This window comes from Pelodiscus sinensis, chromosome 3 (genome assembly GCF_052426305.1).
Source record: "Pelodiscus sinensis isolate ZL-2025 chromosome 3, ASM5242630v1, whole genome shotgun sequence".
NCBI lineage: Eukaryota > Metazoa > Chordata > Testudines > Trionychidae > Pelodiscus > Pelodiscus sinensis.
In genome coordinates this window covers 141,189,689-141,205,882 of record NC_143054.1, presented here as the reverse complement: position 1 = coordinate 141,205,882, position 16,194 = coordinate 141,189,689, and the positions used below count along the sequence as shown (strand labels likewise).

At 40.8% G+C, this 16,194-nt stretch overlaps 1 protein-coding gene across 5 annotated transcripts in view; it reads right to left on the bottom strand.

Moving 5' to 3' along the window:
- RASGRP3 (RAS guanyl releasing protein 3) overlaps nt 1-16,194 on the bottom strand; it is a 79,387-nt gene that overhangs the window by 9,904 nt on the left and 53,289 nt on the right. For 4 of the 5 annotated variants that reach the window (XM_006131317.5, XM_089777389.1, XM_089777390.1 and 1 more), the window contains exons 10-13: nt 15,854-15,931; nt 12,039-12,155; nt 9,143-9,258; nt 5,818-5,965 (exon numbers count right to left, since the gene is read on the bottom strand). In XM_006131317.5, coding sequence (XP_006131379.1) covers nt 5,818-5,965; nt 9,143-9,258; nt 12,039-12,155; nt 15,854-15,931 — 459 coding nt within the window. The remainder of the gene's footprint in view (nt 1-5,817; nt 5,966-9,142; nt 9,259-12,038; nt 12,156-15,853; nt 15,932-16,194) is intronic. The other variant, XM_089777388.1, reaches the window with a different exon arrangement.

Here is a 16,194-nt window from a genome sequence, read left to right as displayed (position 1 = left end):
ATAAATGAAGGAAGTACCCATAGCTGCAAAAGCACAAACAGGATATAACTGCTCTCAACACCCTTCCTGTTAAACAGGACTCCTCCTCCAGTTGTGATAAGCCTAGACTGGCTTCAACCCTCACTTCTACTATCAGCAATTAAGCTTGCATAGGAGAGGAAACACAGAACATGCCTCCTTCCAGAAATGGGTGAAAAATTGCCATCTTGTCAATTTAACTAAATGAATCAGCATAAAGTATAACACTGCTTAATGCAATCTAGCTATGCAATGCTGCTATAGCCATTCTCCGGCTACTTGGATGACATATGATGTCCAGGTATGTCAGGATAAAATAATGCAGATGAAAAATTCAGCTCTCATTTACTATAGCAGCTTCTAACCCAGAAAAATTCAGCTCTCATTTACTATAGCAGCTTCTAACCCATAAATCATAAAAGACGGTTCTGGCCAGTGTTACCTCTAATTTTTCCCACATGTGTGGAATACACATTTTGTTATGTATCAGGGGTAGCCGTGTTAGTCTGAATCTGCAAAAGCGGCGAGGAGTCCTGTGGCACCTTATAGACTAACTGAAGTGTAGGAGCATAAGCTTTCGTGGGCAAAGACCCACTTCATCAGATGCATGAGAAGTGGGTCTTTGCCCACGAAAGCTTATGCTCCTACACTTCAGTTAGTCTATAAGGTGCCACAGGACTCCTCGCCACATTTTGTTATGTGTATCAGTATGGAGGAGATATGTGATACATCACCTTCATATTGGTTCATGTAACAAAATTAATGTGACAAGGTGGGGCTGAGGGTTTTGGAGTCTGGGGAGGGCTCAGGGATAGAGGGGGACTGGTGGGGGGAGGGCTCCACCTGGGGGTGCAGGGTCTGGGGTGGGGTCACTGATCAGGGGATACAGCAGGGAGAAAAGACTCCCCACAGCTCTTTCCCTGCAACTGCACCTGGGTGTGACGAGCGAGAGGCACCTCTCTCTGCTGCAGCAGCACAGGGATCGTGGGAACGACGCCTCTCCCTTGGCTGCAGCAGGGTTTGGGCTAGGGGAGGGGCACCTCTTTCTGCTGCAGCCCTGAGCGCCTGGAAACTTAGGTGCTGGCAACCTAATTTTTTCCCCAAAATGGCTGAAGACAAATGTCAAAACTTGCTTGAAAATAGACCGTGGGCCTCAACCCTGTAACCCTATCCCCCCAGAAGTCCTGCTGAAGTAAATGAGACAGCATGCACATGCGGAAGATGTAGCATTAGTCTCTTAACAAGCAACTTGTGCATTGCTAAATGTTAATAAAGTTAGCCTGAATGTAAGCATCCTAGATAAGATCACAGAGGGCTATTAGCCAGCATGGGCAGGGACTCAGCACCGTGCTCTGATGTATCCCTAGCCTCTGTCAGAATCTAGGATTGCAGGACACAGGATAGATCATTTGAGCAGAATGGATAATCATCACTCCCTCTGAAGCATCTGGCATTGATATCTGACACTGTCAGCAAACAGGATTGTGGGCTAGAAGGACCATTGGGCTGATCCACTCTGGCTGCTTTTATGTTCTTAACACAGGTATGGTCATACAGAAGTGGATAGTAAAAAATTCCAGTAAGCTCTTATGTGTACCCCACATCCGACAGGTGACAAGAATTTACAAGGAGGGTTGCTCCGAGGGGTAGACAACCAGAAGCAACAATCTCAGCTTGAGAAGAGGCGAACCCATCATCAAGACAACACTGACCCCTTAGCCAAAAGCCTAGATGGTGCCGCTGCCTCTTCTTCAGAGATGATTGAGGGGGTGAGGGAGACAGAGAGATGTGGGAGCAAGGCAATGCCATTGTAAATCAGTATAAAGAACCTGGAGTACCATTCTGACAAACTGGACCGAAAACACCAAGTTTGGAGGGCAGAAATACGTTTTTAAACAGTAGAGGGAGGGAGTGGGGACATAGAGCCAAACTGGATACGTGGAGAGAAGTTGTGTGTGTGTGTGTGCATGTAAGTGCATGTGAAAAATTTAAGGACAGGGTTATGAAAAAACTTTGGGGATTAAGGAAACAAAAAAAATGGAAAAGCAGGAGTGTGGAAAAGGCAGAGGAAAGCACGAAAAGGAAAACCAAGTGAGGGGATGCAGGCAAAATAGAAGGATTTGGAAAGGAAAATGGGGTGAATGGGATAGAGCAACCAACCTAGAAGGAAGGTGATAAAAGAACAATAAAGGGGACAGCAGAAAAAATAAAGGCAGGTGGTGAATTTAATCCATAATTTATGCCCACTTCTTTATTGCTAACATTCTCCTTTCTTTTGTTTTCTTTTAATACTTACTTGGCCATGTCAATCAAGTTTACATTTAGTGTGTGAAGAGAGAGGTACCCATTTGTATTAGCTTGGAAAGTGACAACAGACCTGACACTATTTTACATGACTTGGCAAGCCCTTTTGGCTGGTACCTCTTTATGATTCTTCAAATACCAAGAAATCATTTTTGATAATTATTTGCTTCCATTAATATTTGGGCTAGAACCACTAAATATCATTTTAACGTTAAGTTATCCTATCCATTCAACACAGTACATTCTTTAGTTTCTAATTTGACATCGTTATCATGGATACACAATGGAGGTCAAGTTACAGATTCTGTCTTAGTAAGTTTGAACATGTCTAACACAGATTTTCTGGGAGCTAACTTGAGGTAGCTCTGAGTCAAATAGAAACGTTTGCATGGTCCCCATTGCATTAACACAACATTGGATACAACTTTGACCATAGCCACATCTGTTCCGCATTGTCAAATGCCAAGAGATTTTAGCTTGACATTTAATGTTCATATGTGTTTAATAATAGATATTTTATTGGCTAGCACTGACCTTTAATTGTCATTTCAATTCAGCCTTGCACACTGTCAGTGCACATCATTTTGACTTTGAATCACCACATCAGTTCAGAGCTATGCATTACCCCTGAATGAACGGAACTGAAATGCAGAAATAATGCATGAAGAGCTTTTAAGTTCAATTTTCTTTGCTCTTATTACCGTGTCTGGGAGAGCTTCATGTCTAGCACAATGTCATTGGATTCAGTGAATTTGCATCATGGATATCTTTGACCTTTTTCTTTATCCAGAGTACCACCTTTGTACATTGTTATTTTTAGGCTGGATTTAACAGAAATCAGAATAATACAGCTTTACTGTATTATTCCAGAACATGACAAATAATACCAATATTTTAGTCCTTTGGAGAAGGATGGGCTTATGGTTAGGACATTGGAGATCTAGGTTTAATTTCTGCTTTGCCACAGACACCCTCTGTGACTGCTATTGAAATCTCAGGATGAGGCCTCAAAAAATGACCTCCAAAATTATAACAATGGAAAAGGCAAGAAATCAGATCAGAGAACATTGGGATCATCTCAAAGGGTACATCTAGACTACAAGCGTCTTTTGAAAGAGATTGTCTAGACTGCCACAAGCCTTTCGAAAAAGCAATCTGCTTTTTCGAAAGAGAGCATGCAAGCAATCTGGATGCTCTCTTTTGAAAAAGCTCTGTTTGTGTTCAAGAACACCTTTTTCTGAAAGAGCTCTTTTGAAAAAAAGGCATTCTTCCTCGTAAAATGAGGTTTACCGCTGTTGAAAAAACCACCGCATTCTTTCAATTTAATTTCGAAAGAACGTGACGGCAGTCTAGACATAGGTGATGTTTTTTCGAAGAAAGGTCACTTTTTTCGAAAAACAAAACAAAACAAAAACCTGTAGTCTAGACATATCCTTAGTTATAAAGTTTTCTTCCAATTTGCTTTGTGGAATGTCCTATTCTCTTGCTGCAGGAGATTAATTAATGGATCTTAAAATTCATAGAGTTTAAGGCCAGGAGGGACCATTAATTTATCTAGTCAGACCTTCTGTATATAACAGGCCATGGAAATTCCTCCACTGAACTCAGTCACTTTTGACTAAAGCGTATTGACCACAGTAGAAGAGTGCATTATATGCACACTTTTCAGCAGGTTTCAGATCTTTAAAAATCTTTAAGATAAATGTATTGCCTCTTTTCTACCATGAGTTTTTTAAATTAAAACAAAGCTGTAAGCCCTCCATGGTTGACTTGTCAGTATATCGAAATTCATTAACAATCATCTGCACAAAGAAATAAAATAAAATAAATGTTGAACAGGCAATATATCTCTTAATATTTAAATACTCTCATTCATAGGTATCTAACATATAGTCCATGGGCCAGATCCATCTTTATTGATACATTTGTGACTCACAGATTTTTGCAACATTTAATCTTCCATGTAAAATGTACTAAGTTTTTAGCACTTGTGTTTGTAAAGAAAACCTTCCATATGTGAATCAAGTATAACCAAAGCCGTAATGTCTCCCTGCACATGTAGAAAGCCTGAAAAGGACAGACCTCCCAGGGCTGCAGAGAGACTTGCCAAGCCAGTGGGCACTTGGGAGAGGGCCTGACTTTGTGCCCCTGGAAGGGGCGGAGACTTGGGTCCCTTTAAATTGCTGGGCCACAGGGCAGCTGCTCCCATTTCCCTGCACCCCATTAGCAACTTTGTGCCCTCTTCTATCCCCATGAGGACACGTCCGAGTCAATGTTAACTATTCCACTGCTGATCATTTTAGCAACTAGACTTGGGAATGGGTGTGAGTGAAGCCCATAGGGAGGTTGGAATTACTGCAGGCAGGGAAACACAAAGGGAAGAACAGAGAAGACTCAGAGAAAAAGGAAGATGCAGAAAGAAGAGAAACAAAAGACAGATATTATGCTGGTCCTAAAAGAGACTGGGTTTTTGCCACTGAGTGATATGGGAAGCAATTATGCATTGAAAAAAATAATGCTGCCTCAATGGAGGTTCAGATGAGAAGATGGCAATTCAGCATAATATTTCAGGTGGTACTTTCCATTCATTTAAAAGCATTTACATCAGACCGATTCAGTCTTTTATTATGACTTGTTAGAAGCATAATCGGTGAAAGGTTTATTACTGATTTTTCAAAAATATTTGGTTTGCTGACTACTCAGGATAGGCTTCAATAAAGCATTAATTTGTTTAAATGATGGGACTCTATAATTAATGGATGGAATTTTATATATTGGAGAAATCAAACATTTTTCATATTTTTCTACATGTTGCTAAAAGTGCCACAATTTATTGGAAATTTTAAAAAACATTTTTAATGCTGGTACCAAGAACAATTTATTAATAATGTGTTGCCTTCTTCATCCACATCCTCTGCTCCACACATCCACTTTCTCTGGGATTGGCAACTCCAAAAGGGAGACTGAATTAACAAAAGATGCAAATTTAAAGTGCATTAAAAGTTTGAATTTAAAGTGCATTTAAGCCCTTGTGTGTATGCTCATTCAGAAGTAAAGAGGCCTTAATTCACTTTAACTTTAACTAAGACCATCTTTACTTCTGAATGAGAGTGTCCACACGGGTTTAATGCACTTGAAGTAATGCACTTACACCTTTTTAGTTAATGTGGTTTAGCTTTCCATCTAGATAAGCTCTCTGCAGAGATTCTCTCCCACTTTCTTCTAGGAATCTCCAGTCCTCTTTTCCCAGGCCATAGCCTCTCTTTTCCAAAGAGAAAGTCTTGAAATTTAAACATTTAAAAGCCAGAGCAAGAAAATTTGGACAGCACAAAGTAAACATTTTCAGTTCCTCATTGTAATACTAGGGCAGGCCAAAGACACTATTCTTAATACTGGTATCTGGGGCCCATTTCCTCTTGGGGGGTGTTAGTTCATCATCTCCTGAGGCTGACTAAGTCTATATGTGAAGCATGAAAGTATGAAAAACATACTTACAAATCCTGCACAGTGCTCACAGAAAGTTGGTTTAAGATAGGTCATCTCATGAAAGTTATGAATAAAGCCTGGTCCCATTTTGCACTGTAACTGTGATTTAGCCCTCAGAAAGTAGGCCATCATTTCTTCTTTGCTGATAAGACCATCCCTGTAAAAAGAATGTCATGGTAATGTCACCACGTAGAAATGTTTGGATTCAACTGTTTAAAAACATGTACAATGCTCATGTACAGAACACCTTTCTGTATATTTTAGAAATGTGCATCCATTTGTCCATCCGCCTGTGAGTCCGTTTGCTCAAGAAGTCCTCCTAAATCAGTGTTTCTCAAAACGGATCCACTCTGAGAAACCTGCTAACTGACCGCTCCCATTTGTTTATTTACCAGCTTTGCAGCCTCAGAGCCTCATGGCTCCCATTGGCTCTGGTTCACCATTTTCAGTCAAGGGAGCTGTGGGAGTGGGTTGGACTGGGCTGCTGCTTTCCGCGGCTCCCCTTGGCTGCAAACGATGAACCGGAGCCAAGGTCTGTGGCTGCAAAGCCGGTAAATAAACAAATGGGAGCGGTCAGTTAGCAGGTTTCTCAGAGTGGATCTGCAGACCACTTTCAGAAACACTGTCCTAAATGGTAAGAGCTAGGACCACCACTTTTGACATGTAGCTTCTTATCATAACTTAACGCAAGGTTAGGTATCGGTTGTGCCAGGATAATTGGATGTGTGTGAAACTCAGTTGTTTCATATAAAATGGAAAGGGAGGGGTCTGGTAGGAGGGAGTTATATTGCAGAATGACCACAGGGGGGCAGCAAAGGGACAAAGATGGTGACCAGTATAGCTATAACCCCATTGGGCCAGCAGGGGGCAGTGATGGAGAAAGGGACAGCTATCTACTATATATTTCAAGACATTTTGGTCTTGTCTACACTGGGAGTTTAAGTCAAACTTAGCTGCATGAGGTCTATTTTCTAAACAATGAGTCCACACTACTGAGCCCGTTCTGTCAACTTTATGGGCTATTAAAGTCAATTTCTGTAGTCCTGTTTTCATGAGGAGTAACCACAAAATTCGACCTTCCATGGTTGACTTTGCAGTAGTGCAGATGCAGCATTTTGAAAATTGATGTTCTTGGCCTCCAGGAAGGGCTTATCTAGACTAGAGTGTCGAAAGAGGAAATTTGCATATCTTCTTCCAATCTCACTTTCGAAAGCAGAGCTTTTGAAAGTGCAAGTAGTTTAGATGCGACTTTTTCGGCGAACCTCACCCTTTGTCGAAAAGCCGCATAAACCTCATTTTTTGAGGAAGAGCGGCTTTTCAACAAAAGGGGGGAAAAAGCTGAAAAAGCCACATCGAAACTACTTTCACTTTCGAAAGCTCCGCTTCTAAAAGTGAGATTGGAAGAAGATATGCAAATTCCCGTGAAATTTGCATATCCTCTTTCAACACTCTAGTGTAGTCTAGATAAGCCTGAAGTGTCCTACAGCACCCTGCAGTGACTACTCTAGCAAGGATCTTCAGCTCTGCTGCTCTCCAAGTGAATAGGAAAAGCCCCCGGAAAATCTAAATTTCATTTCCTGTGTGACCAGCATGGTGAGCAGGCCTCAGAGAGCTGACAGCACACCTAAGCAGCACACCTTCCCATGAGTTCCCAGGGTCTCTGAGGAGCACCAGCATGGAGGATGCAGGAGATCCTGGACCTCATTGCAATGTGGGAAGAGGAATCTGTTCTTACAGAACTATGAACCAGCAAAAGAAATGCAGATATCTATGCCAAGGTCAGAAAGATCACAGAGAAGGAAGGCTACGACAGGGACACCCAGAAGTGCCAAGTGAAAACAAAAGTGCTGAGACAGTTGTACAAAAGACAAAAGAGGTAAACGGATGGTCTGGAGCATCGCTGCAAATATGCTGCTTCTATGAGCAGGTGCATGTGATCCTTAGTAGGAACCTGATCGGCTTCCCTCGCCGGTCTGTGGATTCTTCCCAAAACACTCAGGCAGCCTCGGGCAGCAGTGTGGAGGGCAGGAAGGAAGAGAATGGTCAGTGGGTGAGCAGGGCAACTGAGATCACTGGGAGCCAAGAACTTTTTGTAACGTTGGAGACAATCCCCTCCTCCCAGGACGCCGCACAGTCAGACACTGATCCCGGAGAGGGAACTTCTGGGGAGTTCACATTTTTTAACTTGCTACAAGTGGGTTAAGGCAATTGGGTGTGATCTATGGTGGACACAATGCAGGGTCCCCAGAACAGCTTGCTAATATGTCTGGGTACATAGCGGGAATCCTCCCTGCACATCTCCATTAAGCTATCAGAACCTGGCTCCTTTTGACGTGCCTGGCTACAAATTGGGTGTCGAACAGCTGAGTTAAGCATCTTGTTTGTTGTTACATGTGTTTGTTATAAGGTGTGACATCTCAGAACTGTTGTAGTTTCAGTTAGGTAAAATGGACTGGCAAAATGCTGGTTAGTGATGGTGATGTCACACACCAGATAACCATCGGAGACGCTCTCAAGCCTGAGAGAATTAGCAATTTAGGAATACTTCTGCAAGATTCACCTTAAAGCTTAGCCCTACATCACTGACTATAATAGAGGCAGGAGAGAAAGCTATCCCTGAGAGGCAATACATTTACTTTGAGCTCTTTAATAAGGAGCAACATTATCTCTTTAGAGCATCTGGGTAGAGACATAGTTTCTCTGCCAACTCATTTATGTATTACTAGATCCAGCAGTGTCACAACTCACATGCTGAAGTGCTTTATAGAGGATTAAAACCACACCTCCCCAAGATGTTAATCTTTTCTGAGGACTAATTAAACAGGAAAGACTTTACACCACATCACTGATACTTTTAATATCATTTTCTATTCTTCTTTTACACATTCTAAATGGTTTAATTAGCTAATCAATGTTACCTGTTTGTGTAATTGGCCAAAAGAAGTTTAGATAATTATAATAAACATTCCCAATTGGGTAAAAATTGTGCACATTCTATATTATTTGTTTCCCTCATCTGCTCTACCCCTTTGTTTTATCCACCTTCCTGATATATCTCATCTTTTTGATTGTAAGATCTTTGGGGCAGGGATTGTCTAACAAATGTGAGCACAATTGGACCCTGAACTGGAGGTTGCTAGGAGCTCCTGTAATAGAAATGCTAGATAATAATAAATATAATGATAATAGGTAAAAGATTTAATCATCATTGCCCTTCAAGTTACTGGGTGAAAAGCCAGATATATAAGAAGTTTGGAGGTCTGGGAGGCCTGGTGTGTTCTTTAACTTAAAAAACCAGTAAAACAAAAACAATGAAGAAAAATAAAAAACTTACTGATCCTTGTCCAATACGCAAAAGGAGTCCAGGAAAGGAAAGTTGGCAGCTATACTTTCAAAGTCTTCTTGAGAGATATAGTCATCATGGTCATGATCATAGTTCCTAAAAACAGACTGAAAGATGAAGGACGTGATTGTCTGATCACTGACAACAAAATGGCAAAATAAAATCCAATCAAGGAACATTTATGACTCCAAACCAGCTCTTCATTTTTGCAGTTACATGAGTTAAATATCCAACTCTATTAACCAGACCCTGCTGAAATGGTTAATTTCATTACATGCCTGGTCCTTTTTTTTTCAGTATTACAGATTTTTTTTATTTTGTTTGATAAAAGATCCTAAGCTTTTCCCCTCCTCTCCAATATACTACTTTATAAATCTGCTTTGTTTATAAATATCTTGACATCCAGACCCCTGCACTGTAAGATACACACTCAATCTGTGACATAATATCTACTGTAAACACAGATAGTGGCCCAAATTCACAAGATTGCATAAGGCAGAGTAAGCAAGACTCTCCTCCTCCCCACATTAATTTAATTTCGTTGTAGCTATTTACATTTCTACTGTACAGATGTGTACAGAACACTTCGTTACATGGAAAAAAGGTGTGTGTCAAAATCAAAATAGTTTGTCAAACCACCTGATTTTTTTTGATGACGTTACAGATGTGGTTTATATTAGTAACTATGTAGATTTATATATATTTAGATTTTTATGCTTTAATACAGCTGAATGCAAGGCCACCCTTCTCTTCTCCCCTCCCTGTGGTGGTGGGGGCCTCCCCATGGCAGAGGGGTGGGGAGGCTCCTGTGGGGGGGCGGAACCTTCGCAGAAGGGGTGGGGCAGGGCTGGAGCTTGCCTTCCCTAGCCCTACCTTCACTGACTGCCCATAGCCACAGACTCCCTTCTAGTTTGTATTTTGCAAATCCAACTCCCTTCTCCCCTGAACTCCAGGACTGTTCATATCTATTTTACCTGAACCTCCACGCCTAGTTATAGCTCATCTCTAGGATTAAAGAAACCCAGGTCTTTGCACTCAAAGACGCTGTTCCTGGTTCTGCTCCCCTTAAAATAAATGGCAAAACTTCAATTGCTTTCAGTGGAAGCAAGAGTAGGTCCTAATTGCTGCAGCCACACTTAGAACAGGTTTATCATTGTGTGACACTGTTGCAAAAAAAGCAAACATGATTCTGGGAAGCTTTAACAGGATTGTTGTGAGTAAGACACGAGAAGTCATTCTTCTGCTCTACTCTGTGCTTATTAGGTCCCAATTAGAGTATTGTGTCCAATTCTGGGCACCTCATTTCAAGAAAGATGTGGAGAAACTGGAGAAGGCCTTCTGTCTACGAGGGAAGACTAAAAGAACTGGGCTTGTTTAGTTTAGCAAAGAGAAAACTGAGAGGGGACATGATAGCGGTTTTCAAGTATCTAAAAGGGTGTCGCAGGCAAGAGGGAGAAAAATGGTTCTCCTTGGCCTCTGATGATAGGACAAGGAGCAATGGGCTTAAATGCAGCAGGGGCGGTTTATTTAGATGTTTAGATTAAACTTCCTGCCTGTCAGGGTGGTTAAAAACTGGAATAAGTTGTCTAGGGAGGTTGTGGAATCTCCATCACTGGAGATATTTAAGAGCAGGTTGGATAGACATCTATCAGGGATGGTCTAGAAAGGGCTTGGTGCTGCTGCGAGGGCAGGGGATCTAGGACTCTATGATTCTATGGTCGTTTATACTATGTGAGCTAATCTTAGCCAATGATTGGTTAGCCATAAAAAAATCAACAGATTATTGACCATGTTGCTCAGAATAGAATGGAGTTGAGGTCTGTAATAGAAAATTGTTGTCCTGATGTTTGGAAACATGGCTGATTGTGCCGATAGTATGCTCAGGCTAACAAACGCTGTCAAACTTGCTTTGACTTCTCTCTCAAGATGACTCCAGTGGATATAGTGTACTTAGATTTCCAGAAATCCTTTGACAAGGTCTCTCACCAAAGGCTCTTACGCAAACTAAATTGTCATGGGATAAGAGGTAAGGTCCTTTTGTGGATAGATAACTGGTTAAAAGACAGGAAACAAAGGGTAGGAATAAATGGTCAGTTTTCCAAGTGGAAAGAAGCAACTAGTGGGGTACCCCAAGGGTCTGTCCTGGGACCCATCCTATTCAACTTATTTATAAGTGATCTGGAGAAAGGGGCAAACAGTGAGGTGGCAAAATTTGCAAATGATACTAAACTGCTTGAGATAGTTAAGACCAAAGCAGACAGTGAAGAGCTTCAAAAAGATCTCACCAAACCAAGTGGTTGGGCAACAACATGGCAAATGAAATTTAATGTTGATAAATGTAAAGCAATGCACATTGGAAAAAATAATCCCAATTTTATAGACAACGTGATGGGGACTAATTTGGCTATAACTACTCAAGAGAAAGATCTTGGATCCATTGTGGATAGTTCTCTGAAAACATCTACTCAGTGTGCGGCAGCATTCAAAAAAGCAAATAGAATGTTAGGAGTCATTAAAAAAGGGTTAGAGAATAAGACAGAAAATATCTGATTGCCTCTATATAAAACCTAAATACTACATAGAGATGTGGTCGCCTCATCTCAAAAAAGATATATTGGCATTGGAAATGGTTCAGAAAAGGTCAACAAAAATGATTAAGGATTTGGAACAGGTCCCATATGAAGAAAGATTAAAAAGATGTGGATTTTTCATCTTAATTGCTGAAATTGCTGACCTGATCTCTGATTTTCAGAGTGAAGTTAAAGTCTGATAGTGCAAGCATAAAAATCACAAGTCACTATAACACTGACATTCGTTTTGCCTTTAGAATTCTCAGGAAAGGCAAAGTTGCTGTCCCCTTTTGAGTAATAATCTATCAAACACTTACATCTACTAGCTTTCTTATGTGCTTGTTAATGATGGTTGGGTCAGACTTTGGTAATACTCCAGATGCCCACTCCAGTGGTACCACTGGCTTGTTAGGGGTTGTTGGGGAGGTAGGTTGCTGAAAGAAATTAGAAAACAAGTATGTTTCAAATGTAAATAACAATGCAAAGTTCACTGCAGTCCAGAATGACAAGTTAGCGGATCAGCAAAACGATGACAAAACTGTTCAGTAAGATGTCAAGTAAGGTTTCAGGGAAGACAAGAGAGCCTTACCTCACACATCTCCAGTCCTCAGGCTGTATTGTCCCCATGCTGTTGTAGCCTAAGCATGCAATTACCGAACCTCCAGGAGCAGTGACAACTGAGGGTGCCTGCGTGAATATCCTTCCCCTGCTAACTGCCTCCAGTTTCTTTCTACCTTCAGGTGTTTCAACATTAACCAGGCTCCAAACAAGATGGTTGGAGGGGAGTCTGTAGAGACAAGACAACCAGAGAGCAGGAGTTACACAAGGTAAGTAACTTCCTTTTCTCCTTACTGACATTGCCTCCACAGATTCACACCACCAGGAGACAACTAGCATTGTCCTCTCTGAGCAGGCGGGGTGAGGAGCGCTGCGTGGTCATCAGTGAGTGAAGCAGCGCCCTCCTGACAATAATATTTATTCTTGGTGTAGTGTCAAGAGAGCAGTGGTTTATGAAAACAGTGACAGAGTTCCACCTACCCACTTCGGCTGAAGGCCTGTTACCCCTGTCTGGTGAGGACGCTGCTAATCCTAGAGGAACAAGCCATACGTCTTTCTGGTACAGGAATTTCAGCGAGGTCATAACTGGACTGTGGGGTTAACCTAAACAACGTAGACAGCCTTTGAACAAAGGCACATACTTTAGGATTTCTCTCCAAAGGCACCAGCCAGCTTGTTTGATTTCTAGAATAGCATGTTCTTGTCTAAACAGTAGCTGGCCACTCATGTGACTTGACCTGGGGAATAATTGATTTTTCAATTTGTTGGCAGTGCTGAAAAGTTGGGAAAATATCCAGATGGACTTAAACTGACAAATGAGCTAAATGGCAACGAATTGAAAAAATTTACAAAAAACTTCATTTTGGGTCCAAAGACACATTTTATCATCTCGTGTTGTTCAGTTTCTGGGCAATGAAAGGAGAGGGAGAGTTTGCTGAGGGGGAGCAGCACTGCTAGTGTGACTAATTAATGGGTTATTGAAGCAGGGACTTTGAATGTGAACCTGCCACCTCCCAGGAGTGTGCTCTAAAACCTCCTCCCTGTTTTGGGAATAGTACTTAAGTGCCAAATAATTATGTTGCCAGAACTATTGTGTCAATATCACGGATAAATTTGGCTTGACCAAAGCTGCATTACTTGGCAAATTAAAACACCCCCCCCCCCACACACACACACCCAGCTCTACATGTGATACTTAGACTACAGTCTGACAACCCCCCCCCCCCAGCCCCCGAGTGACTATGTGGTTTAGGGGAGAAAAAGGACAAGATGAACTGATTCAAGTGAAAGATCTGAGAGAGCCTTGGTTATGAATTTGAAGGGAGACCTCAAAATAGCCTTATCGTGATGAAAAATGATGTAAGCGTACTTATTTACTGCAACTCTGAGACACCTGGCTAAGGCAATGGTAACCAGGAAAGAAATCTGCAGTAAGACAATGAAGAGAGATCAAGAGCTCAAAAGAGGCTTGTGTAATTTTGGCAAGCACTGAATTTGAGTCTCATTAGTTGTCAGGTTCCCTGGTAGAAGGGTACCAGCTCATGTGACTTGAGGCAGAGCAAGTTAAACTATCTAAAACGTACTGTTTAGAATTTGTGTTTAAAAGCTACAAATATAGCGACATATCCTAAACGGATTTGAGACACTGCCATCCAGTGAGAAAAAAGAAATATAGGGCCTATGCTGCTGTGTTTGGTGGGAAGAGAGTGCAGGGGGCACTGGTGGGGTGGGTTAGTTATACCATTGGCCCAAGGCTCTTAAGGGTTGAGAGACATGCACAAATTCCCCCTCACTGCTCTTATAGTTTCTGTAGTTGCAAACCTAGGTATACATCTCCTACAATGAGACCATGGAGAAGGAGAAATCTCTTTCCCCACAAGCCTACAGAGCTCAAGTTAATTCAAACAAGAAAAGAATGTGACAAATGACTCACCAGATATATTGTGCTCAAACCATTTTTTTTATCCTAAGACTAGTATACCAAGGACTTTCTTTGCAGAGTTCATGTCTCAGAGGAACAGTTCATTGCACCCTTGCAATTGCAAATTCCACATTTTTGAAGTGCACAGGCTTTTAAAATTAACACACCAAACTTATAACTACACTAACTGATATTACTGTGTTTTTATTGCTTTGGTCACTCTTAGACATGTCCTTCCCCTTTAAAATAAAATGAAACCCTTCAGTAATAATACAAACACACCAGAGCTTAGGAGAGCCATGTGAGGGTGTTTAGACCTGATCCTGTGAGGTACAGAGTGCTCTCAGCATATAGAAGACATTTAATACCACTCAGTGGAACTGAGTGGGAGGTGCTCTTCACATCCCATGAAAATTTGATACTATGAACATTTTCCTGTTCTGCATTAGGATGAAATCTTTTCAAGCTGAGGAAAGAGAGAGAACTCTCACAGAATAGCCAATAGCTTGGTGCTAATGGCACTCAACTGTCAAGTGGAAGACCCCTCGTCTAACAGGAAATCCCTTGCAGACCCACAAGGAGGTCTGAAAACCTATAGTCTCTGGGGGAAAACCCATGCAGCTGGCAGTTATGAAGGTCCAAAAGAGCTGGGGGCACTTAACATTTTGCAGGATTGGCCTGCAAGTTCGAGACTGTGGAGGCTTGGACATAATGAACAAACCAAAGAACTTTTGCCTTAGAGGTCCATTGTTGCTATCCAACATAATTTTGTCTTAATATCCCAGCTGATGGAGTTATTTAAGAGAATCAGCGTTAACTTAATAAAGAAGACAGATCAAAAGACCCTACACATTTTAAAGCTCTTAATTTTTATATCAACCTCTATCCTTTTTGGATTTGCAGGAGGGAAGTGAAAAAAAAAACCAAAGTATGTTTTGAGGGCTGAGAGGTGGAGTGGAAAAATAGGATTTGAAAAGGGCAATACTAACAAGTTGTGCAATGGCTTAGCTATTGTATAAACACTTCTCAATTTAATTTTTTTTATATAGTTACAATTAAAATATACATTGAACCCAGATAAAAGGATATACTAGCAGAATGCTGTTCCTTCTAGTGCTGTCTATTAACAGTTTTACATGACTCGTGCAATATTTATTTGTTAGTATAAATGAAGTTTGAAAATGTGATGTGATATAAAATGCCAAATCATTAACAGTAGATTGACTTTTGGACTAATTTTTTAAATAAAATGTTATCAGTCATCATCATTCAAAAATCAGAGCATAGGACCCATGAAAAATATTTAGTTAATAGTAAAATTATAAATGGTGCCTTAACATAAAAACACCACTACATTTCTTGCAATTTGTCGAGATTTGGTTAAAATCCATTAGATAGGAAATCTTGCACATTTTGCAAGCAGCTTCTAAATTATCCAGTTTATAATTGTATGTAAAATAATGAGTGACTATTTTAATTATAAAATGCATATGAAAAAGGCTTTAATTACACTTGAACCAGATGAATATTAATGTGTGGATTTTCCTCTAATTCCTAGGTTTTTAATTGTATAATTTCATTATTGCTGCTGTAATTATACTAAAAATTGGTATGCAACTGTATCTCCTTCAAAATTCAGCAAAAATGACTTACTGATTTAGAATTCCTTGGTTCTAGCACCAATGACAGTTTGTAAATATCATCTTCTGTGTGATAGAGGTCCAGGGAAAGCTGTAAATGAGCAGGAAGAAAAATGGTGATATTTATTTGGTCAGGCTGGAAATGACAGCCAGCTTAGTAGTTTAAAATAAGTTTGCTCCTACTGAAGTCAATGGGAGTTTTGCCATTTGGCACTCTAGTATGTAGGGAGACTTTTTGTGTGAGGTGCACTGAAATGCAATAATACAATTTTTCACTGGTGAGTGTGTTCCAATTCTCCTTCTACTAGTCAGCAGAGTATAGGAACTGTTACTGCCCCCAGATGAAGTATGTTA